This window comes from Grampus griseus, assembly GCF_964374135.1.
Source record: "Grampus griseus genome assembly, chromosome: 16".
In the NCBI taxonomy this organism is placed as follows: Eukaryota; Metazoa; Chordata; class Mammalia; order Artiodactyla; family Delphinidae; genus Grampus; species Grampus griseus.
This window is the reverse complement of record NC_139010.1, coordinates 47,571,666-47,595,010: the sequence shown is the minus strand read 5'-3', so window position 1 is coordinate 47,595,010 and position 23,345 is coordinate 47,571,666. Positions and strand designations below refer to the sequence as shown.

The 23,345-nt window shown below is 37.3% G+C and overlaps 1 protein-coding gene across 4 annotated transcripts in view; it reads left to right on the top strand.

Moving 5' to 3' along the window:
• PRKG1 (protein kinase cGMP-dependent 1) overlaps window positions 1-23,345 on the top strand; it is a gene marked incomplete at its 5' end in the record, with an annotated part of 1,185,104 nt that overhangs the window by 57,721 nt on the left and 1,104,038 nt on the right. Inside the window, one exon of one of the 4 annotated variants that reach the window (XM_082673090.1) lies at window positions 16,542-16,852. The exons of the other annotated variants lie outside the window; for them this stretch is intronic. Within the exon in view, the coding sequence (XP_082529216.1) occupies window positions 16,542-16,852 (311 nt within the window). Of the gene's footprint in view, window positions 1-16,541; window positions 16,853-23,345 lie in introns of those variants that run through there. 4 annotated transcript variants of the gene reach the window in all.

The following is a 23,345-nucleotide window of genomic DNA, read 5'->3' as shown; positions in this document are numbered from 1 at the left end:
GTAAGTGCTTTTTGCATCTTAAGACATCCTCTCCTAGTCTAAGTTGATGAATATGCTTTTCTATGTTATCTTTTAGAAGCTTTGTATTTTATCTTTCACATTTAGATCTACACATCACCTGGAATTGAATTACTGTGTACGGTATCAGGAAGGGTACAAGATTCATTTTTTTATATGGATAGTTGATTAATACAGCTCTGTTTATTGAAAAGACTATCATTTGTGTAATGACACATTTGTTGTAAATCAAATGGCAAAAATATGTAGGTTTATTTCAGGACTCTATATCCTAGGCTGTTGAACCATTTGTTTATCTCTACACCACTACCACACTCTCAATTATGTGGCTTTATAGTAACTCTTGATATGCAGTAGTGTATGTCCTCCAAATTTGTTCTTTTTCAATACTCTCAGCTGTTCTTATTGTTATGTAATTCCTTATAAATTTGGGAGTTTCCACAGAAAAAGCTAAAATTTTGAGATTGAACTGAAACTTTGAATCCACCTAGAGAGAATTGACACTTTTACAATTTTGAGTCTTCTAATTTAGGAACATGGCATAACTTTCCATTTATTTATTCCTTCTTTAATTTTCTCTCAATAATTTGTTGAACTGTTGTGTGTAGAAATCATTTAAATATTTCATTAATTGCATTCCTAGATATATGTTGTATTTTGCAGATATTAAAAATGGTATCATTTTGAAAAAATGTTTCTTTGCTTATTGCTGGTATAGAAAAATATTATTAATTTTTAACATTAACCTTTTTTTTTTTTTTTTTGGGTGGTACGCGGGCCTGTCACTGTTGTGGCCTCTCCCGTTGTGGAGCACAGGCCCAGCGGCCATGGCTCACGGGCCCAGCCGCTCCGCGGCAAGTGGGACCCTCCTGGACCGGGGCATGGACCCGCATCCCCTGTATTGGCAGGAGGACCCTCAACCACTCTGCCACCAGGGAAGCCCTAACATTAACTTTTTATACACTGACCTTGCTAAAGTCACTTATTCTATTTGTCTGGAATTCTACGTACTTGAGTATGTAATATTCTTTCCTAATCTTTATGCATTTTATTACTCTTTCTTACCTTATTTCAGTGGCCAGGACCTCGTTTATAATGTTGAATAAGAGGACTGATAATGGGCATCATTTCTTTTTGTGATGTGAAGGGGAACTCTTTCAATATTTCACCAGTATATGATGAAGTTTCTTGTAGATTTTTTTGGTAGATATCCTCCATCAGATAAGTACCCTTCTTTGTCAAACTTTTCAAGATTATTTAAAAATCATAAATGGATACTGAATTTTATCAAATCCTTTTCTGTATCTGAGACAATTATTGTTACTGATTTCTACCTGAATTCCACTACAGTAAGAGTACATGATTTCAATCCTTTGAAGTTTGTTGAAACTTGTTTTATGGCCTGGAATATGGTCAATTTTAATAAAAATTGCTTATGCACTAGAAAATAATGTGTTCTGTAATTTTGGAGTGAGTGTTCTACGTATTGCAATTAAGTTTGTTAAATATGTTGTTCAAATCATCTGTATCCTGATTAATTTTCTTTAAATATATTGTTCAAATCATCTATATCCTGATTAATTTTCTATCTCCTTTTCTATCAGTTGTTGAGAGCAGTAAGTTGAAATCATCTAATAGGATTGGGAATTTGTGTATATCTCCTCTTAGCACTAGGAATTTTTACTTCACATATTTTGAGGCTGTTATTAAGTGCATATAAATTTAGAATTATAGTTCCTTCATGATAAATCAATCCTTTTATTATTGTGACATGTTCCTCTTTATCTCTAGTAATACTTATTTTCTTAAAATTTTCTTTGGTATTAATAGGGCTACATCAGCTTTTTTTTCAGTTTGTGTTTAGTTTGTACACCTTTTTTACTCTAAACCATTCTGTTTTCCTATATAAAATTTTTTCTTGTAATGTGTATGTACTTGTTTTATTTTTAAGTTCATGCAAACAGTCTGTCTCGTATTTGGAGTATTTAATGTTTACATTAGTTTAGTAACTGGTACATTTTAACTTAAATCTATTTGTGTTCTACTGTGTCTCCTTTTCTATTTAAGTTTTTCTCTCTTTTTTGCCTATACTTGAATTAATAAATTATTTTTATTCTGTTTTCTATTCATCAATATTTCATTTATGCATTTTATTTCTTTTAGTAGTTACTCTATAAATTACAACATGCAATGCATCCTTGAACTAGCAAAATTAAAGTTAAATTAACGCTTTTATTACTTCTCAGGCAGTACAATGACCTAACAACACTGTTAACTCTATTGGTCTCCTTCTATCTCTCATATTATTGTTGTCAGATGTTATTATTGTTTTGTACAGTAATCATTCATATAGATTTAACATTTATTCTTATACTTATTTTTTCCTTCTATCTTCATGCTTTCATCTAATTTCATCTGATTTTATTTTCTTTCTTCCTGAAGAATGTTTTTTAGTGTCATCTTTAGTGTGAATGTGTTGGTGACAAATTCTCTGGTTTTTGTTTCTCTGAAAATGTATTTACTTGCTTTTATTTTCAAAAGATATTTTTGTCAAGTATAAAATTCTAGGTTGGCAGTTTTGTTTTCTTCTAACCCCTGGTGACTACCATTCCATTGCCCTGAGGCTTTCATTGTTTCAATGGAAAAATCAACTGTCATCTTATTGTTGTTCCTTTGCATGGGATGAGTATTTTTTTCTCTGTCTGCTCTTAAGAGTTTTCTCTTTATTATTTTATTATGATTATAAGTAGTTTTACAATGATATATCTAGAGGTGTGTGTGTTTGTGTGTCTCTTTGTGTTTATTATGCTGGTGGTTTACTGTGCCTCTTAACATCATGGCTTGATATAGCTTTAATCAGTTTTGGAAAATTCATAGCCATTATTTCTTCAAATATTGCTTCTGCCCTATTCTCTCTTTCCTCTCTTTTTGGGACTCTTATTATATATAGATTAGACCTTTTCCCTATGCCCCTGCATCTCATATCATTTTTTTCTGTACTTTATTCATTTTCTCTATTTAATCTAGCTATTTTCTTTGGACTTTTCTTCTTATTTACTAATTCTGACTCCTGTTGTTAAATGTTAGTGCAGAATTATGAAAATTTAGTTACTCTTTTTTTCAGTTCTAAAATTTCTTTCATAGTTTTCAGTTTTCTGTTAAAGTTACCAACATTTCCGTCATATTTCTAAGGCATATTTATCACAATTATTTCAAAGTCCATATCAGATAATTCCAACACCAGGATCTCCCATCAGTCTGCTTTTGTTTTTTTCATAGCTTTAGGTTATGTGGTATTGTCTCTGTATACCAAGCTGTTTTTGATTGAATTCTGGATATTGTACATGAAAAATCATAGAGATAGGGCTTCCCTGGTGGCGCAGTGGTTGAGAGTCCGCCTGCTGATGCAGGGGACACGGGTTCGTGCCCTGTTCAGGGAAGATCCCACATGCCGCGGAGCGGCTGGGCCCGTGAGCCATGGCCGCTGAGCCTGCGCATCCGGAGCCTGTGCTCCGCAACGGGAGAGGTCACAACAGTGAGAGGTCCGCGTACTGCAAAAAAAAAAAAAAAATCATAGAGATAATTTGAGGTTCTGGGTGATGTGATCTTCCTCCAGTGATGATTTACTTTTGCTCTTGACAGGCAGGCTGATGAGGGGCATGTCACCTTAGTCCAGTTATGGACTGAGAAGATTTGAAGATGAGTTTCCATCTTGATGAGTCAGTTAAGATTTAGCCTTATGGTTTTGAAATGGTTGGGCTTGGACTCCAGTTTTTGTCCCTTCAGCTCCATGAGACTTTTAGAACCTTTGTTGGACTTCTTAGCCTCAGCTTCTCATCTGTACTATTATTTGTCTTCTTAGGAGTGTTTTGCAATTGGTAAATGCCTCGAAATTTACCAATGAATGTTGGCTTGAGCACTTTTTTTCTCTGAGATATTAGCCCTTCGATTCCTTACTGCTTGGAAATTTTCCAGTGCCTTAAACATTTTCTTTTTTTTTGCCCAGCTTTTATAGTTATTCTTGGTGGGAGGGTTGGTCAGCAACAAGCTAATTCTTTATCACTAGAAGAAGAGTTGATAAAAGCTTTTAATAAATATCAGGCAACTAGTATCTAATTGAAACATGAAAGGTTTAAAAGAAAAGAACAAATAGGCTATTAATTTTGATTCATGGTAGTATTTTAAATTTTGATAATTTTGATAGGAGGATCTCAAAACTAATATTTTAGAATGTCAATGTGCACTTTTAGAGAAACATTAATATTTATTTGAATTCTAACTTGAAAAAAATTGGGTACACTTTATATACTGTTAAGAGTGTGCCAATTGTTGGCTCTTATGACGATATTTTTCCTTGTTAAGACTAATGTTAAAAGGTGATCAATTTATTGTCAGGAAGTTAATGAATACTTCACATTTCAAGTGTCTTGCTAAGAGTCATTATTTTCTAAATTAGTTTAGTTCCAGTAACTGTATAAATGTCAAGTTTCCATTTGTATTAGTAAAGAAATTCTAACAAATAGAGCTTATTTGAGGGTCTGCTAATTAATGTCAAAGGAAGCCAATGTGATTTACCTGACAATATGATTTACTTTTATAATGAATATGTTAAACATATACAGTGCTCTGCTCATATGGAATAGAAAATGTGAACAGTAGAGGGTGCAATTGTACCTTTAGTTCTGTATTTTAGCCCTTAGAAATTAGTGTTTAATAGCTGAGAGAAAAATTTGAAGAATGTACTGTTCGCTGAAGCTGTACACTATTTATGGAAGCGTGTTTAAAATAAAATAATCCATGTAAAGTAGAAGTATAAATTTCACTTTCATGTAATACTTTTCTTAACCTTGCACTTTTAGAAAGTGACAAATTTAAATCTCAATTAGAAACCATTTTCTAAAAAATATTATATTTATCTGAATAAAGAATGCTTTTTTTATATAGAGAGAGGTAAGGCATACATATCTCAATAAGATATTTTTCTTTTATAGAGCTTAATTACTGTTAATTACAGATATTTTTTCCTCTTGGGAAATACTTCCAAAAGGATTATGTCTGTTGATAACTGCAACACCACGAGACTCCTATTTCTTAAGAAAAAAATATAAATAAGACCCACTAGAAATAAATGATGCAATGTCAAAAGAGTTCTTACGTTCAAACAGTTATTAACACAGCTTTTATTGAAGATCCAGAAGTTTCAGACAGTTGCAAATCAGAAACTTAGATTTCCATTTCAACCCTGAAGCAGCATTATACTATCGCAGCGCAAAGCTTCACTTATATAGATTTGTGAGGGATATGTGTGCAAAGCTTTGAAATCCGTATCTCCAGGTTAGACTCTCTTCCATAGCTAGGGGTCTCCTTTTGTTTTCTCATAGGAAAAGTTTGGGCTTAGGTTTCTGTAACTTTGACAAAAATTAGCTTTATCACAACACCTATATTCCAGTGAAATAAATTTGAAGAACTTAGGAAACCTTCTTGCTGATTTTTTTAACTTATAGGAAACATCTACCAGAGCAATATTCCTTTTTTTTTGCATTAACAAACTCTATACTCCTGTCTTTTGGTTCAATTGGAAAGCAGTTTAACATTTAGATTATTGCTAACACCCAAAGGTTAGCACTTCAGCGCTTGGCTAGTTAATTGTGGTATTCAGCTTATGCTTTTGTTTGAAGGGCCTCTCCTGATATTCTATAGAAAGAGCAAAAGAAAGAACAAGAGAGAGGCGAGGGAGGTGAGTATATCACTTTAAGAATTAAGTTATTGAATTAAAAGTATTATTAGAGATAAATTTGCTTTTTGAGCTTCATTTCAATCTGAACTTCCAAAGCCATTGTAAATGAGGTGATCAGACAGAACGTAAGTCTTGGTTAATAATCACTGCATAGGGTGATTACAAGTACTTTAACTGGAAGCATCTGCTTTCAAAATAATATCAACTGAGTTTTCTAAAAAGATGTAGGTATTAAGAAGGACTAGTAAAAACAGGCCAAATCCAAATAAAGCAGTCAGCTTTTTGAAGGAGTAGCTAGAATTTGTGAAGAAACAAAAGAAAAAAATTACAGAATTGCTGATGCTATAGATGCTGCCAGTGTTATATGAAAGAACACTGAACCTTGAAGACAATATATTATAAGCCTCAAGTAAGCAAGACTCTGAGATTACAGCAATTTAAAAGTGCATTAAGAGAGTTGCTTGTGAGGTGTAATTTGAAAAGGTATTTGGGTATCAAAAAATATCATTTCCTAGAAATATTTCAAGGTGGAGGTAGAAAGCACAGTTACGGGTCTTAATCAGGCAAATACGTGGTTAAAAGAGTGATGTAAATGTTTTTATTTTTTCCTGCAGAAGGAAAACACATATTTAAACTAAGCCTCTGATTGATTTGATTTATTCCACACAGAACATGCAGAATTATAGAGAGCCAAAGTACCAACTTTCGGAAGAATCACCATATCATATTTTTCATGTCGCCTTTTGCTACCGTGTTATAGAGAAATTCATTACCTGTTTTCACTTTTAAGCTGCACTTACTACATTACTATTGGTTATATATATATATATATACACACACACACACACCCCATATATCACATACACATCTATACACACCTGTGTATGTGCACACACACACATATTCCAGGCTAATTTTGGTCATAATATTTTAGTTTCAAAGGTTTTACCTAAGTTGATTATTTTAAGTGGTTAGAACCAAATTTGAACTTCCTGTCCAAGGGCAACGGATATCACAAATCTTTGCAGGAAGAGCGTAGAAAATCAGTGCTATTTAGAACCCAGACAAACACTTGACTTGCAGAATTCCTGATTGAGACTTCAGATTTAGGACAGCTGCTCCTCAAGGGTAATTACACTGAAGTTTCTGAGGCTTATGATACGTGCATTTCTGAATGACACCCTAGTGAGGGGTGCAAACTCTGAAGCCCATCTTCGCATTGCATCAAAGGATACTTAGTTCAGCTTGTTGGTTGGATCTCTTGGTGGAGAGAGGGACAATTTTTCTGTTTATTGATGGTGGTGTGTTGTAAATACTAAATAAATATTTGCTGAATTCATTCATTTAGTCCTACCTTTGTCCATTCAATGCAGTTGACAAACATGTAGGAAGGGCCTCCTTGTTCTGAGTGTTGGTGGACAAAATAGAGTTCCTTGCTTTCTTGGAGTTTACAGTCTAATGGATAAGGTAGCTATTTAACAAATATCCTTGCAAATAATATATAATTAGAAATGATGAAAGTGCTATTATAAGGGAAATATTATAGAGATGATTCAGAAGGGTTATCAGAAGAAGTGATATTTGAGAAAAGAACAGAAGGTTGAGTTAGTTGAGTTACTGACTCAAGAGATGGAATGTGGTGATCGGGAAGCAGCGGGATTGGGATTTTCGGGTAGTGAAAGGGGATAGGAGAAGGATTTTCCAGGCAGGAAGAGAATGAACAGTGGAAAAGTTCTAAAATGTTAAAATGAAATTGCTCGGTGCCTGGAGATTTATGATAACGAAAAGGTTAGTTTAACACTTTCGTAATTCATTATTAATCAATTGCTCTCCTGATTGCAGTCCCATTGCAATTTTCCCTTGAATATTTTCCAACCTGAGCAATAATCCTATGACCCAGCCTAATTTTTAAGAGAGGAAATGTGACTGTGGGTCAAATGGCAATGTCAGTCGTTCCTGTAAGCCCCAAATTTGTCATATGCTCGTGGTTTTCTGTCATGTCATTGGCTGTGGTGACAGGCTGGGTAAGTTGTGGTTTTAAAGGGGAGATACTGGTGGTTGGCAGTACTGTTGGTGGTTCCAGAACTGTATATTCATGTCCCTGATACTGCTGTATATGTAAATACTGATAAGGAATTCCACAAATGGGGAAGGTGCTTGTAGCTTTTAATAAATTGTCTAATTTATCTTTAAACATTAAATACCATATACATTCAGGTTCATCACTTAAAGTATTAGAACAGAGAAAGTCTAGTTGTTTAAATCAACTGTATATATTTACTATATATTTATTTTGGAGATTAACGGTACACATGGGAAAATTTAAAATTCTGAAAAAATAATAGAGAGAAATCTGTTTTATTGAGTTTTTTCAGTGTCTCCCAAACATTTTTGGCCATGGAACCCTTTTTAGTTATACTAATAACCATTTGAAGGAACTAGTATTCTTTTAGTTCATATTTTGAGGAAATACTGGGTTGTAGTATATGTTCTGATGGGTGAGGGCTCTCAGTTAGAGTTACTGGGTTACTAACAAAGCTGTCCATTGACCACTGAGTTGAGCTTTTTTACCAGCTGTTACCATATGCTTTTTCTTGGTTATTTGTGTTTTCTTCATCAATTATTCCAATTTCTCACAATTGGCTATTCCCTCATTCCAGAATATGAAAATTATGTAATGTGTTAATAATTTGCTTGTAGATTAGTGATTAAAATATCATATACTTAGAATATTAAAGTACAAAATTATTTTATTTGAAAATATTATTTGAAAATATTAATGTAATACAAATTTTAAGTGCTATGTATTTCAATGCATTTTAAAATACATCTTTACTGTCTTTGTGTTTTTTCCTTTGCAAAAGTTTTGTAGGGTACTCCAGTAGAACATACTAAATGAATAAAGTCACATTTGGCATATTCTAAAGTTAAATGGTCAAAATGTCATTGATCATTAAAAATGTCAAATGGTCTCAGACCAATTATATGATTTGAGGAACTCAAACAAGTGTCACTGTTTGAATTCAGAGAGTTCACAGTTTAGGTGTTACCTTTTAATTTCTGTGAATTGCAGACAAATTTTCTCTTTCTTGGTAATGATGTCTTTCGTATTTTAAGGACTTTTAAAACCCCGTAATGTGAGGACACCTGAGTTGTGTGTCTGGAAAGAGAAAAAGAGAGATGGTTTACTCTATTTCCCCATATAGATCTTTGTTAAATAAGGTGGATGCAAAAAATGCATCCACCTCACGTATCTACCTTTACTTTGACATAAACGAGGGTTGATTTGGAGAGTGTGGTGGTGTGGTTTATATTTCATACCTGTGAGGCACGTGTGAACACACACACACACACACACACACTCTCTCTCTCTCTCTCTCCTTCATGTAATGTAGATCCCCAAAGTAGCAACAAAAGTTCCATATGGTTTGAGTATATCGAGAAGCATACTAGAACTAATTAGACATTTCAAAGACATTTTATTATATTTTGTTCTCTGCAGCAAATTAAAGTGTTCTGAATTGACTTTAACAACTATTAATTTTTAAGAGATAAGAGGATTTTCATGTGAATTGAATCAGGCTTCTATGTACAGTATAAATAAATTGGCCAGTGAATGCATATTATAACTTTCAGAACACTATGCTGAGAATTAGGAGACTTGGGTTTTAAACTCTGCCTTGGGTGAGTCATTTAACTTCCTTGGCCTTTAACTTGCCTGAAATTTGAAATGAGGAGGTTGAATTACATAATCTCTCTGGTACATTCCAGCTCAAAATTCTGTTATATCCATTACTAGTAGAGAATAAGACCTTTGCTTTGTTTGTTTAGGAGGTGAGGAAGGGTGGGGTGTAAAACCATGGCAGATGTTGTCGTCAGTTCTTCAGTTCTTTGTATTTTGGGAGTGCCCGTGAGAGGGGCATAAAGTAACTGAAATAATGGGCCATGTGTGGAAATGCTGCTACCGTAGGTGAGTTTCAGTTCTGTGACAGCTGAGAGTTACTTGCTGGGTACTGAGAGAGGGTCTGACCAGTGGACACTGCAAAGTGGAAACGAGCAGTTTTCACCAAGTTCTCTATGTGCCTAACAGCAGCAGTTGCTTTTAACCTTCCACAACTAAATTTTTGAAGGTTACCCTGTCATTTTTTCCACTTAGAATTGGTATTTAACATAGATGCTTTTCTAAGGAAGATAGATAGAATTTTGACTGTACTATATTCTATGAAAAACTTAGATGAATTTTTCATAATAACTCCTTTAACTCTGATTCTTGAATAAAGACATTCTTACATATTGTAATGACTCAAACAGACACTAATTCTTCTGCTTAATACCAACAAAAGTGTAGAAATCCCTATTTTTTATCTATTTGTATGGGGCATTAAAACCATATGATACTTTACATATTGCTGTTTTGGGCAACTTATTTATTGTATAGGTGTTTGCATGTTTGTCTGTTAAGTTTAAATTTGAACAACTAATATTTAAAGTATTCTTACCTACCAGTCTGTGCTTTGAAAAATGAATTTTAAAAAATCTAGTCTGGACAAGGGAGAAATTATTTTTTTCTGGAAATATACATTGGGCAAAATGACTGATAATTTTACATGTGGTTACAAATACATAGCAAATAGTGTATGCATCCTTGTTCCAAGGGTAATGCTTTCATTAATATCAGGTACCAAAATTTGGCCCTAGAATGATATCTATTTGTTTTACCAGCCTACGACTTCATTTGCCTATCATTAGAGATGGACTTCTGGATTTCCATCTCATGATTATATAAAAGTCAAATATCAAGAGTTTCCTTAATTTGAAGCTAGTTAAGTTCAAGAGAGTGAAGATTTCTATATTTGTCCCTACTGTATCTTTTTGACTGCAGCTTCCCCTCTCCTCCAAATCTCTGACATTCTCACAGTCGAAACAAAGGTCTTGCCATTTTTCTCTTGCCCAGTTCATTCAAGTTATTCACTGATAAAACCCCGATTCACTCAAACTTCTGTTTTATTGTTTTTCTTACATCTTAAGTACTTTCCCACCTTACTAATTTTAATAAGTTCGCTAGCAAAGTATGGTTTTTCACTTTTACTTTAAATTTTGATTAAAAAACAAGTGGGAAGAAAATGACCAAGTTATATCAGCTGCTAAATGCTATTTAAAATAAAAGCGACAATAAAAATATCATTGACTCAGAGCTATTCTCCTCTGAGTCACATGCTGTCAAATATGTTTTCAAATGCAAAATTACTTTTGCAAATATTTTTGAATATTTTGTGGGAAATATTGATGCATTGAGTTAGGAAATGATGTACATTTAATATGCCAGAAAAATCACTGAAATGGAATTGAGAAACTTATTAATCAGATACAGGAGATATTATGTTGCATTCTCATGCATATATTCACTGGACTTAAAATGCAGTAAAATATTTTGAGAAGAAAGCATTTTAAATGCCGTTTTATGCATTAAAAATGTTTCCATTTATGAAAGAACCACGGAAAACTTAATACTTTTCTTCTTAAAAAACTTTTCTTTTGGTCTTTGGAAATGGTCAGCTGAGTAAAGAGTACAAAGAAATTGTCTTCTTGGTAGATAGTGCATGGATTTCCATGCACATGAGTTTAGACTGGGGTCCAATAATAACTTACCATCATCTTAAGCAGTGGAATATAAGAATTCATTTCAAGTAATATTAACTATGACACTAATTCGGTATTAAACTCTAAGCACATTAGCAAGTATGGTACAATGCACTATTACTTTCCAAGTCTCTGCAGTAAGTTTTTCATCATTAACGCTTTATGGTTTTCTTTTTCCTTTTCCATCCAGAACTTATCATTTCGGTCGTATGACTTCTAAACAACTCAACCATTAGAATTTTTACTTATATTCATTTAATTATGCATTCCTGGTGGCCAAATCTAGCCACCAACACAGTAGTAAGAATAATCTAATTTTATAGGACTTAATCAACTAGCAGGAGCTTGAATTGTTTTGCTTAATCTATAGGAAGCCAATCTGTCTAAATTCTAGATTTTTATAAGAAAGATAAACCAAAAAGAGAGACTTGAATCCTTGTCTAATTTATCAAAGTATAATTAAAATTCTATTGTCTGACTCATCTCCCCTTACAGTCCAAAGACAATTCCTGTGGTGTATTATGCATTGAAATGAGATGATTGCTTTCCTAAAACACATTCGCACAAACAAATGCATAAGTGGGTTTGTAATGTGCTTAAAATAATAGGTATTATTATTACAGATCTTCCTTGGTTTTACTTTTCTGTCAGTAACTTTGAACACAAAATGTGAAAATATAAAATAGAGAGGTTCTGTTCTGCAATCCTGAATTATATAGGGCGACCAACCATCCTGGTTTGCCCAGGACCAAGGGGTACTTAGGACTTCAGTTTAAAAACTAGGACAGTCCCAAGCAATTTTAATATGAAAACCAGGACAGTCCCAGGCAAATGGGTGCAAGTTGGTAACCCTAAATCAAGATGAAATGGGGCTGAAGTGGAGACAGTTTGGGGAAAAGGAACTTTTAAAAAATCTTTTCCTGCTCTTTTAGGATTTTCCAAATTTCTCCTCTTTCCACATATCCAACCCCGAAGTCAGGCTAGTTAATGTTAAGTAATGTTTTATATCTCGGGATCCAGAACAAGGCATTAGCAACCCTTGGAAGTCCTGCAGAAGGCAATGAAGGGCAGGGGTATGGGATTGAGCTCTGCATCAAATGGTCTTTATTTGAATCCAGGCTTTGATATTCATTGGGTGGGAGATCCTCTGCCTCCCTTTTGTCAAATATAAATGGAAATAATAATAATGTCCAACTCGTAGGGTTACATGAACAGTGCCTGTCGTGCATTAAGAGCTCCAGGAAGTTAGTTATTTTTCTTGCGGTCTTGATTAAGAACAACAGTTTTGAGCAAGCCAGTATGTTTACCAGTAATAGTAACCTTCATATCTAGATTCTTAGGGTTACTTGTTCTAGCAATTTTCTGCAAGGGGAGGCTTCCATGACCCAAAACATAGCTCATCTATGTTTTGTTTGTTTTTGGTTTTGGTTTTTGCTGTTCAAGACATGTACATGAAATGGCAGAAGAAAATTTCAAACTTAGGACTCCTGCAGGAAATGTAGCACCAGTGGAATGGGCAGCTGGATGACGAAATTATCAGAGTTCTTTTGAGGCTAATTATGTTTTTAGTGTAGGATAATAAATTCTAAAGGCTTTATTTTTTTTTAATGGCCAGTATTATGATAAAGCTGAATTACTGAATGTCTTATTAAGTGATTCTGAGATTCCATTAAGGAAGGTGTGATAATATTTATTCTCAGTCATGAGAGTTGCATGCAAAATTGAAGAGCATCAATATGCCACAGGTGGGTCTGGCTACTGGTGGAACTTTGCTTCCATCAGAGCTACAACAAAGAGAGACTGCTGAAAGTAGGTTGTGAGTTGACTATGGAATTCTAGTGTATAAATTAAGTTCCTTCAAAATTGCATTGTTCTGTGCTTCAGCATCTAACATCAAGACTTCATCCCAGAAATTTAGTGGGAGAGCTCAACATATGCAGTTCCACTCCATTCCAAATTTGTGGTAGCCTAATAGCAGGAAGTAGACTTGTGCCTGATCTGTGATATTATAACTTAGCCAATTAAGTTTACTATAAGACATATAGTAAAACCTGTCTGTTGAAATGGAACTACAAAGCCTTGATTATTTATGTAAAATTTATTTCCAGCATTTACCAAATACAATGCAAAAGATATTTAAGAAAATATTGGAATCACTCAAAAGGTTGAGATAGAAAACCAGGGTCCCTCAGGATTTAAACCGTCAAGAACAGCATTGAAAAACTTGCTTAAAATATTTATTTTGACTTTAAAAATGGAAGGGAAAAGCCTAGAATTCTGGATTTTGCATATACAATTATAAAGTATTTAAGGGCAATTTTACTTTTTCATCGTATAGGCTAATACAACCAAATATGTTCTTACACCTTAAATACCTTTTAAAGTGTAAGTCAATTGTAATAGTCATATCTTCCCAGCTGTTTAGTTTCTTTGCATTTATTACAACAGATTCCTGACTCTCACTATGGGATTCATCAAGGAATATATTTTGTATCACAAGAATTCCATTTAAAATGAAAATGTAACATGGATATATCCTGTAGTGGCATGTAGATATGATAGCTTAAATAATGAAAAATATTTACATAACAGTGGAAGAAACTTCACTTTTGTTAAAAAAAAAACCCAAAGAAACCTGACTTTTTTTTTGGTTGAACTGCTATTTTTTATTTTGGGGGAAAAATGCTTTAGTTTCTTTTATCCTTTTTACATGTAGACAAGCTTTCTACAAATGAAGAAGAATCTTCTCTACGTTGTGCTGCTCAAAGAGATTAAGTAAACCCCATTTAAGCCTCAAATGAGCCTTAAAACATAACTCTGCTTAGCAGTTGTCTAATGATGTCCCCTATACATTGCTCCTGATATATTTTTAGACATAAACTCTTGGGCTCCTGCACCCTATAAGAGATCTATAGGGAAAAAAAGTCTCATTTAGTTTTAGACATTTTGCCATGGAATTAGAGAATTCCCATAGGTTAAATAAGATAAGAATTTGGCCTTTTTCCTGGGAGAAGGAAAATGTCACGGAAGCTCTTTTAGAATGGAGTCAGTTATACAAAGCCAGAGCACTTCTGCTTGGTTTAGTTTTAATTAAAACAACAATAATTCAGAACTCCTACTTGCTGCTATCAGTATCTGTAAGTTATTCGTGTTTATTTTGGGGAATTATCCACTTTATATATTACATTCTGAAAGAAATGCACTTCTGAAAATATCCATGTTGGAAAGCAGAAAATTTAAGTGTCATATCATTTGTACTGAGAGAATTAAATCATCATCTGGGTATAAGAATGTTTAGGACTATATATCCTTTTTCATTTATACTTCTAGTTACAAACAAGTACACTTTAAATCAAAAAGCTTATAAATGTGACATTGACTAGCTGGTTCTGTTCTTTTCTTTCCTCCCCTCCCCCTCCCCATTCTTTTCTTCTTCTTCTTACTTAGATAGAACAGGCTGTGTATTCAATAGCAAAAGTGAGCACTTTTTGGGGGGGGGGGACTGATATATATGTCCTTGGCTAAATTTAGATTCCAGTGAATAGTTCTGGATTGCAATTCAGAATTTTAATTTATTTTCTACCTACTTTGTTTTATTTGGTGTTAAGGAACGGCCAAATAGAGCATCGAGGATTATAACACTGAGTTCTCAAGAACAGTAATTAGAGAACTGCAGTTAAGATGCTAAAATTTTAAATGATTTGGTGAAGATTTAGGTAAATATGAGGAATTTAAGTATTATGGAGCCTTCTAAACACGATGGGAGAATTACCCTTGGACAGAAAGGATGCTACCTAAATTGTCATCATTTTAGGAAATATTGAGCAGGCAGGGATGGGGTCGGAGGTGGGAGTAGGTGGAGGGGGGCGGCACTTTACCACAGCCCGTCTAGGATCCTCCTTTTCTTTAAGATTTTCCCTCTTCTTCGAAGTTTGTGTCTTGCCATTCAAGTGGAAGGATACAGCCCTAACGGCTGGGTTGTCAAGGAAGTAATTTCAAAGATATGGTTCCATTTCAGGATGAACTTTTTGGAACTCTGCAACGATTTTGACCCGCCCTGCGCTCCCCGCCCAGAATTCAGCACAGGGAAGGAGCAAGACCGTTCCATAAACTATTCCGCAGACACTGGTTTAAGTGGGAGGGGCAGTGGGGAAGCTGAGCAGCCCTCTGGGGCACAATCCCGTTTCGACCCTTGCCCCAAAAAGAGTTCATTAATCCGTGTTTGAAAGGAGCGGAAAGCGGAGTCATTCGCAGGAGCTGGCAATGCTGACGGGGGAGAAAAAAAATCAGAAGCTCCCTCCCTCATCCCCAAAGGCGCCTGGATGTGAGTGGAAGTCCCTCCCCTGCACGGATACTCTCTCCTTTCCTGAAAGGCAAGTTTGTTTTCAAGCGTTAGCCACCTGTGTGAGGCGCTCCCCGTGAGAAGGGCTGCGTGGAAGACGCGAGAGCTCAGCCACAGGCTGGGGAGCCTTTCTTGGTGAGGCTGGCGGTCCAGACACCTGCAGAACTCAGCGCGCTGAGGATGCAGAGCCCGCTCTGCCCTCCCTCGTCGCCAGGATTGTAGTCCCACGTCCTCCAGCCTGGTATGCTCTGGAGCCGGCTAACGCTTCCCGAGTTTGCGCGGGGTCCCCCCGGTCCTCTCCCGCCCGCCTCCCCGCCCCCAAAGTAGTGCTCCCGCCTCGCTCCGCCCGTGCAGCCCTCGGCGCGCTCAGAGGTTTATCGGGCTCCCCACACGCTCCGCCGGCTTCCTCCGGCGCCCGGCGTGAGTGACCCGGGCACGCCTGCCGCGGCCTCGGAGCCCCCATCCGAGTCCCTTCTCCCGCTCCCCTGCCATCGCGCTCCCGGCTCTTCTCCCTGGCGCTGCGGCGCCCACCGCGGTTCAGGTTGAATACCGGTTCGACCCGCCTTTTGGCTTATCCCAGCGCTCAGCCTCACAGCCCGGAGAAGTGGAATCTGCCCTGAAACTCTCGGTGGCTGGAGCCGGGAGACTGGGCATGCTCAGAAGCCAGGGCTGGCTTTGGTCTCAAGTAGGAAGCTTTCGCACTCGGGAGGCAGCAGCGACTTTGGGGAAAGTTGATCGGAGAGGGGAGGACGCCCCAAGACGCGGAGCAGCGGCAGGAAGGAGCCCCCGGCAGCCCCGAGGAGCATGGGCACCCTGCGGGATTTACAGTACGCGCTCCAGGAGAAGATCGAGGAGCTGAGGCAGCGGGATGCTCTCATCGACGAGCTGGAGCTGGAGTTGGATCAGAAGGACGAACTGATCCAGAAGCTGCAGAACGAGCTGGACAAGTACCGCTCGGTGATCCGGCCGGCTACCCAGCAGGCGCAGAAGCAGAGCGCGAGCACCTTGCAAGGCGAGCCGCGCACCAAGCGGCAGGCGATCTCCGCTGAGCCCACCGCCTTCGACATCCAGGATCTCAGCCATGTGACTCTGCCCTTCTACCCCAAGAGTCCACAGTAAGCAGGGGTTACGCTCCGGGTCCGTGTGGCACCCTGTCGGTGGGGAGCTGCGGGTCTCTGTATTGTCTGTCGGCCCCCGCCCCTCCCGCTTGCCGTGTCTGTCCTCATCCTCAGAAATGTTTCATTTTAACGGGCACTTCTTGCGGGGCTGTGCACGTTTCTCAGAGTCAGACTCACTGCACCTACGTTGCCTTCGTGTCTTTGTCAGATGTCAAGCTATTCTTTCTTTTTTTTTTTTTTTAATAAACATATACATTCATATAGGCCCCCTACTGTACGTAGAGTTTGAATGCGCCCCCGGTGTGCATTGTGCTGTGTATGTGTGAGTGTGAGAAGAGGAATAGAAAGCCCCGTCTCCCAAATGCCCTGGCAAACCTGCCCAACCGGAAAATCCTAACTGCAGGCTCATCAGACTTGAAATGAAATGCGTCTGCTATCACCCTTACTTTCTATGCTTTTGTGGCGCTCCCGGATTTCTCTACATGCCGGCGTTTCTCGCTGGTACCCTTCGAAGCTGATGTTCTGGCATCATCAAAGTGTCAAAAATAAGCAAATACACATATGAAAGGGAAGATTTTTTGATTTCCAGAATTCGACGACATTTACAATCCACCTGTGGAAGCCTAGTCTGTTGATTTTTTTAAAAAATATATTTTTAAATAACATCTGAGGGAGAATATTGCTTATTTTCCTTAAGGAATTTATGTAATGTTGCTAATGGGGGTGCCTCTGTCTCCCAAGAGGGTTGCATGTTTCTAGGGTCAGATACAGAGAAGTACACTTATCTTTACTGACAACGTGGGCACATTGTTTGCCTTACTCCTGGCTTCTGAAGCAACTACTCTGGTATTCTAGCATTTTAGACAACTGTGTAGTTCTGATGTCAGTGGGCTTCACAACTTGGGTGGGAAAATTGAATGAAGCTTCTTATACACCACTCAACTCAGAGTTCTTACGGAGAGTAAAGTGGCAGGAGCATGAAGTTAATATGGAATGAGCACCCAGATGAATGGTATTTTAAGTTAATAGATAATGACATAATTGATAAAACGAAGGGTTTTGATACTCTATTCCTAACAGCACCACGTTGGCTGGATGACACGTGTTACATAATAATATGAGGTCCCTGGGAACCCTTCACTTTATAAACACAAAGATTTAATATAAGGAGAAAGAGTATTTGATTGTCTCCATCTGTATTTATTGGATGTGTGTGTGTGGGTGGCTTGTGAGTAGGTACTAATGATACTTTTGAAAACTTAGACGTGTAACTATCCTTGTTGGTTGCAGTAGAGCATTTGCTGTTCCTCATTCAGGTTTAGTTTAAGGAGAAGTTTGTATTCTGTGAGTGTGGGGAAGAGACAATAAGGATAAACATTTCTGAGATTCTAACCTCACAGAGTTGCCCTAATAGTTCAGTTCAGTAGATTTAGATCTGCTTTCGAAACCTGAATGATCTGAATCCACTTCAGCTTTCCCCGGTAAGTTAATTTGCAGTCCTGACATGCTTGCCTGTTTTAGCTAATGAGGTACATGACCATCTCTCCAGGGCCAAGTTTTGCATAACTAAAATAAGTCAAAGACAGCTCTCTGCATCTTTCAGCATTCCATAGGATCCCATTTTAGTATCTGCAGGAATTTGGAGTAACTCAGAGCAAACTCTGCTTTTATAAAAAGACGATTTTAATAGGTTTTATTTGAAGCATGATCAAGCCAGCTGATAACTCCGGTGAAACATTCTATCAGGCAAGATCTAAAGGAATCTAGGCAGTAGGGACCGAGCTGTATAATGTAAGTTTTAGAAATCTCTTAGTGCTTGACATGTAGAGCAACTAGATTTTTTAAAAAATCCATGGTGGAAGATGAAATTAGTGTGGCAAATAATTCACAACATTCTGTCATAATAAACATTTTACCTGTTGAACCATACTGTGCGTTCTGATATTTATTTAATAACTTGTGCTTTAAGGAAGTCAACTATTAAGGTATCACCGTGATGGTTTTGGTGATTCTGAAGGATTATACTGAAGAAAACGATAGAATGAATGTCTTCCAAGCTTAAATAATTTTGGAAAAACATCTGTTCTTTTTTCACACTTACATAAAGAAAACTAGAATAAAATTTGCTTAAGTGTAGAGTACCTTTGGTAAGAGAAAGAGAAGTATATTGTATGCAAAACGATTATTCTTATGTCATTTGAGTGATTGTACAAGATGGTTCTACAAAGGATTAGGAATTTTTGCCAAAGTGAAGGAGACTTGTTTGAATTTCTGTTTATTTCACTATAAATAATTTGATTATACCAACTTACTGGCAACAAGTGTTTATATCTTTATATTTTATTTTTAGTACAAGTTAAATTTGGTCATCATTCTTAAACTTACAGATTATTGGGAGTTGGAGTTAACATGAAACCATCTAAATAGTCCAAAATTGATTTCAAATTTATGGTCATGTAGTTTTCTATTCTCTTTCTGTTGGATATAGGTGACTACCCAGGGAATGTCCTATTCAATTATCTATGTGTGCGAATATGTTTGTTTACTTTTTGCTTACCGAGGTTATCTTTTGAGGATTAGAATCTTTAAAAACTTATTTTTTTAGTGATTTTTTGACCATTTGAAAAACAGTGTAAAATATAAATTAACGTAACATATTTGATTTGGAATTTTCCCTGTAAGCTGGAATTGGAGGGAAGGCTGTGTCCGATTCTAGCACAGAGCTGGGGCACTCCTGCTGCACCTGTGAGGCAGGGGGTTGTTTTGGTTTGTCTCTTTCACATGTGTCTAGAAATAACCCTTAAGCCCTTTTTCTGTTGTCATTTGAAGAGCAAAGAACTGATTAGCAAATTGGAATCTATATTCTACTGCTACCAAATATCTATTTGAGAAGGTAAAACTATTAGACTATGTTTTGAATTAAATTAAGCAAATAAACCCTTAAAAATGAAAACTATATAAAAATATTCATTTTATGAGATCAGCCTATTGATTATATATAGAGAGTGGTTCTTATGGATTCTTAAAGTAATTTTATTTCATGCTATTTTATTCCTGAAAATTGACTCTGTAATAGATTAGAACGTTCTGTCACTGGTATGTTGATCTAAACTCTTTACCTATTGTAAGTATTCTCAAATCCTTTCCATTTTGCTGTCATAGGGCTCTGTGTTTTTTTCAGTTGGTCTATAAAGCCTTGAGTTCCTATCAAAAGTTGTTAGTGTCTCTGTGTTTTTGTTAAGCTATTGCTTTTCACCCTAGAGAAAAACTGAATTTCAAAGAAGGATGACATATTTTGATTTGTAGTGTTACGCCTTTTGATGGTGAAGTACTTTGGGGAGCTGAGGATAGAAAGAAATATATGTTCTTATTTTTAGGGAGGCATTAATTTTAGCAAGATCTTATCTGATTTTTTTTTAAACCTTGACATTAGTACATTTCAGGAGAAATAGAATCTTCCTAAAGGCTGTCTGTTAAATTCTGTAGGAAGTTGGGAGAATTCTAGGATCTTAGTGTAATCATAGATGGCATGATATTAAAACACAGATTTCTTCATAGGTAGCAGTTAAATTTCAAATATGCCCTATAGCTCAGTTCAGTACTTTTATGGGATGCACCATGTGCAAGTTAGTGTCATGCGTTAGAGAGGAGAATTGTGTAAGTCCTATGAAGGAGTTAACCAGGGCTTAACAATACTGCACAAGTAAATATTCTAGAAAGTAGAGTAAGGTAAGTCACAGAGGAGATACCTAAGACAGGTGGCAAAATATAATTGAGCCCATTTAATTTTATGGTATCAGAAACTCTTGTGGAAGTGGAGGTATTTAAAGTTAAGTATTTGATCGATGGCCATGATTTAGGTGAGTGGTGATGGGATAAGAGGGGTGGGGTTAAGGTGAGGAGGGCCGTCAGCAAAGGGAAAAGACAGCAAAAGAAATCAGAGGGTACATCCTGGGAACGACAGCAGCTAGTGGCAGTAACAGAATGCCGTGGTGGAAATTGAGGAAAAGCAAGTTTAGGCCAGAGAGAATCAGGATGAGTAGGTGAGAGGGCACTTGGCGCTTGTTGTTAGAATAATTGAGGGGTGTGTGTGTGCGTGCACGCACGCAGGTGTGTGGGCACAAGCGTGCGCTTTACACCAGGGACTAATTGCTACCTGTTAATAAAGCTCTGCATCTCAGATGTCACTGCAGTCCACCATCTCCCACCAGCACAGTCCTGATAGTAACTATAACTCTCCTGACTAGGTAAGAATATTGAATTTAACCAAGCAGCAGATGATTAAAACTCTCAAAGAAACTGAATTCCACTCGTAAAGAAAGCAAGCTCCTCTTTCCACTCACTTCTAAATGTTCCCACTGGAAACAATCTGATTTTGTGCCACAGACTAGCATGGCAGATTCCTCACATACCCAGGCGAACCGGACCTACATGAGAATTGAACCTGAAGTCAATTTTTGAAATTCATCTTTCTTGTTCTTGTGGAGGAGTTCAATTCCAACTTAACATTATTCTAATAGACTATCCGATTTAAGTTTGATTGTTAATTTGACATCATGGTCTGTGGCAGTAAAATTGAAGTTGTGGCAGCCTTTATAAAAATAAGAACAGGCTGCTAAGACCCTATGAGGGTGTTTGGAAGCATAGTTGTTTGCCCCTAGAATGCGGCTTATAATGAAAATACTGATAAGCCCTTCAATGGAGGAGCTCCAGAGACTGCCTGAGAATATAAATGACCAACTTCCTTGCTCTACTGAGCCACATTTCCAAGCTCCTGCTACTTGTTATTTCACTGAAGAGTTGGGTTTGGAGTCCTAATGGCAAAGGGTAGAAGAAGGCAGACGATGTTTCTATTGTTGCTGTTTGTAGGTTATAAGGCATATGGACACATTTTTTCTTTCCTGTCTGCCTAGCAGTGGAGGGTCTCCATGGTATCCTAGCAACCAGATTCGAACACCAGGCTGCTTGCTCTTTCTCCCATCTCTACCATAGGTGCTGCCGCCCATCCCAGAGAACTGGGTCCGATGCTAGCACTCAGACGCTCCGACTTGAATGTTCCACGTCCTGAGGACGCAAGACAATATGATAAATAAGCACGTGCTGAAAGCAGCATTTACCAGTATGCGCAACAGCTTATTATGCAATCACATCTGTGGCACTTTGAATCCTAATCTGAACTGTTGGGCTGGCGCTGTTTACCACCCCATGCCTGACAGCCCTTCTCTACTTCCTCACGCCCAGCCTTCTGACACCGATTCCCCTTTCCTCTCACCATCTGACTGCATTCCTCGGCATCTCCTTCAAGTGTATTTTCTGGGAAGTTAACTACGTACAGCCTGTTTGAACTCTCTGAGTGTATTTTGTTTGTAAGAGCAGAGGGATGTTCTCCCTCCAAAACTGTCATGTAAATATAAACAAGGGCTCAAAATCTGTAGCTACACAAAACATGTTGTACAAAAGGTGGGACTACAAATATACTCTCAGAAGTGTCTTGTTTCTGAATGGATTTTATATTCAGAGTTATTAATAGGAAAAAAGCAGGAGAGAGTGGGAAGAAGAGATGTGTGTCAGGGGGACAGGAAAGGGCAAAGCGAGATGACTATTGTGAAAGCTATGCCATGTTTGCAAAGAAGTTGGAAAGGAGCGATGGGCTTTGTGGGCAAGTGAACAGGCAATGAGACTGGAATGGAATTTACAAGTAAGATAGCACTTCGTGACGCCCGAATTGGAGTCTCCCAGAGGCTGGCCTCCTCTGGGAGTGGGAGCCATACTGGGATTTTGGCAGAAAGTCATTAAGATGTTTCCCTTTAGACCAGTGCTTGTTTTGAATGCCTTGTATTGTCCCTTTGAAACATTCCTTAGTCTGATACCAGGGAGGGCTTGGTGGTCTTCATGCAGTCCACTGTGCAGTGCAGAAAAAGGAATGAGGAGGGCAAGTCAGTGCATCACTCTTTCTGAAAAAATAGGTCAGAATGGCTAACATTTATTGAGCACCTACTCTGTGGCAGGCCACTGCCCCTTGTGCTTTACATAGATTGTCTGTTTTATCAAACAACCTTGTGAGGAAGACTCCAGATTATCCTGTTTCATGCAAGGAGCAGGACAGTAAAACTTGGAGAAACTAAGTAACTTGCTTAAAGTCACACACTTTATGAAAGGCTGAATCTGAATTTGAACTTGCGAGCCATTCTCTTTAGCCATTAGGTTCTTCTGCTTCCCAAAGGGGTGTGAGGATGAGGCAATTGCATGAAATCCTAATAAATACCATATAGGCTGTTCTCAGGCGAGTATTTGTTCACCAGTAGTTAAATAGGAAGCAGAAGAACTTTGGGAAAAGTGGAAAACATAAGATAGGACCATGGTTCCCAAACTTTGCTGCACATTAGAATCATCTGGGGAGCTTAAAAAAACCAAACCAATTAAAATCAGAATGTCTGGGGGTGGAAGCCAGCCATCAGTATTTTTATAAGATTCCTCAGATAATTGCAAT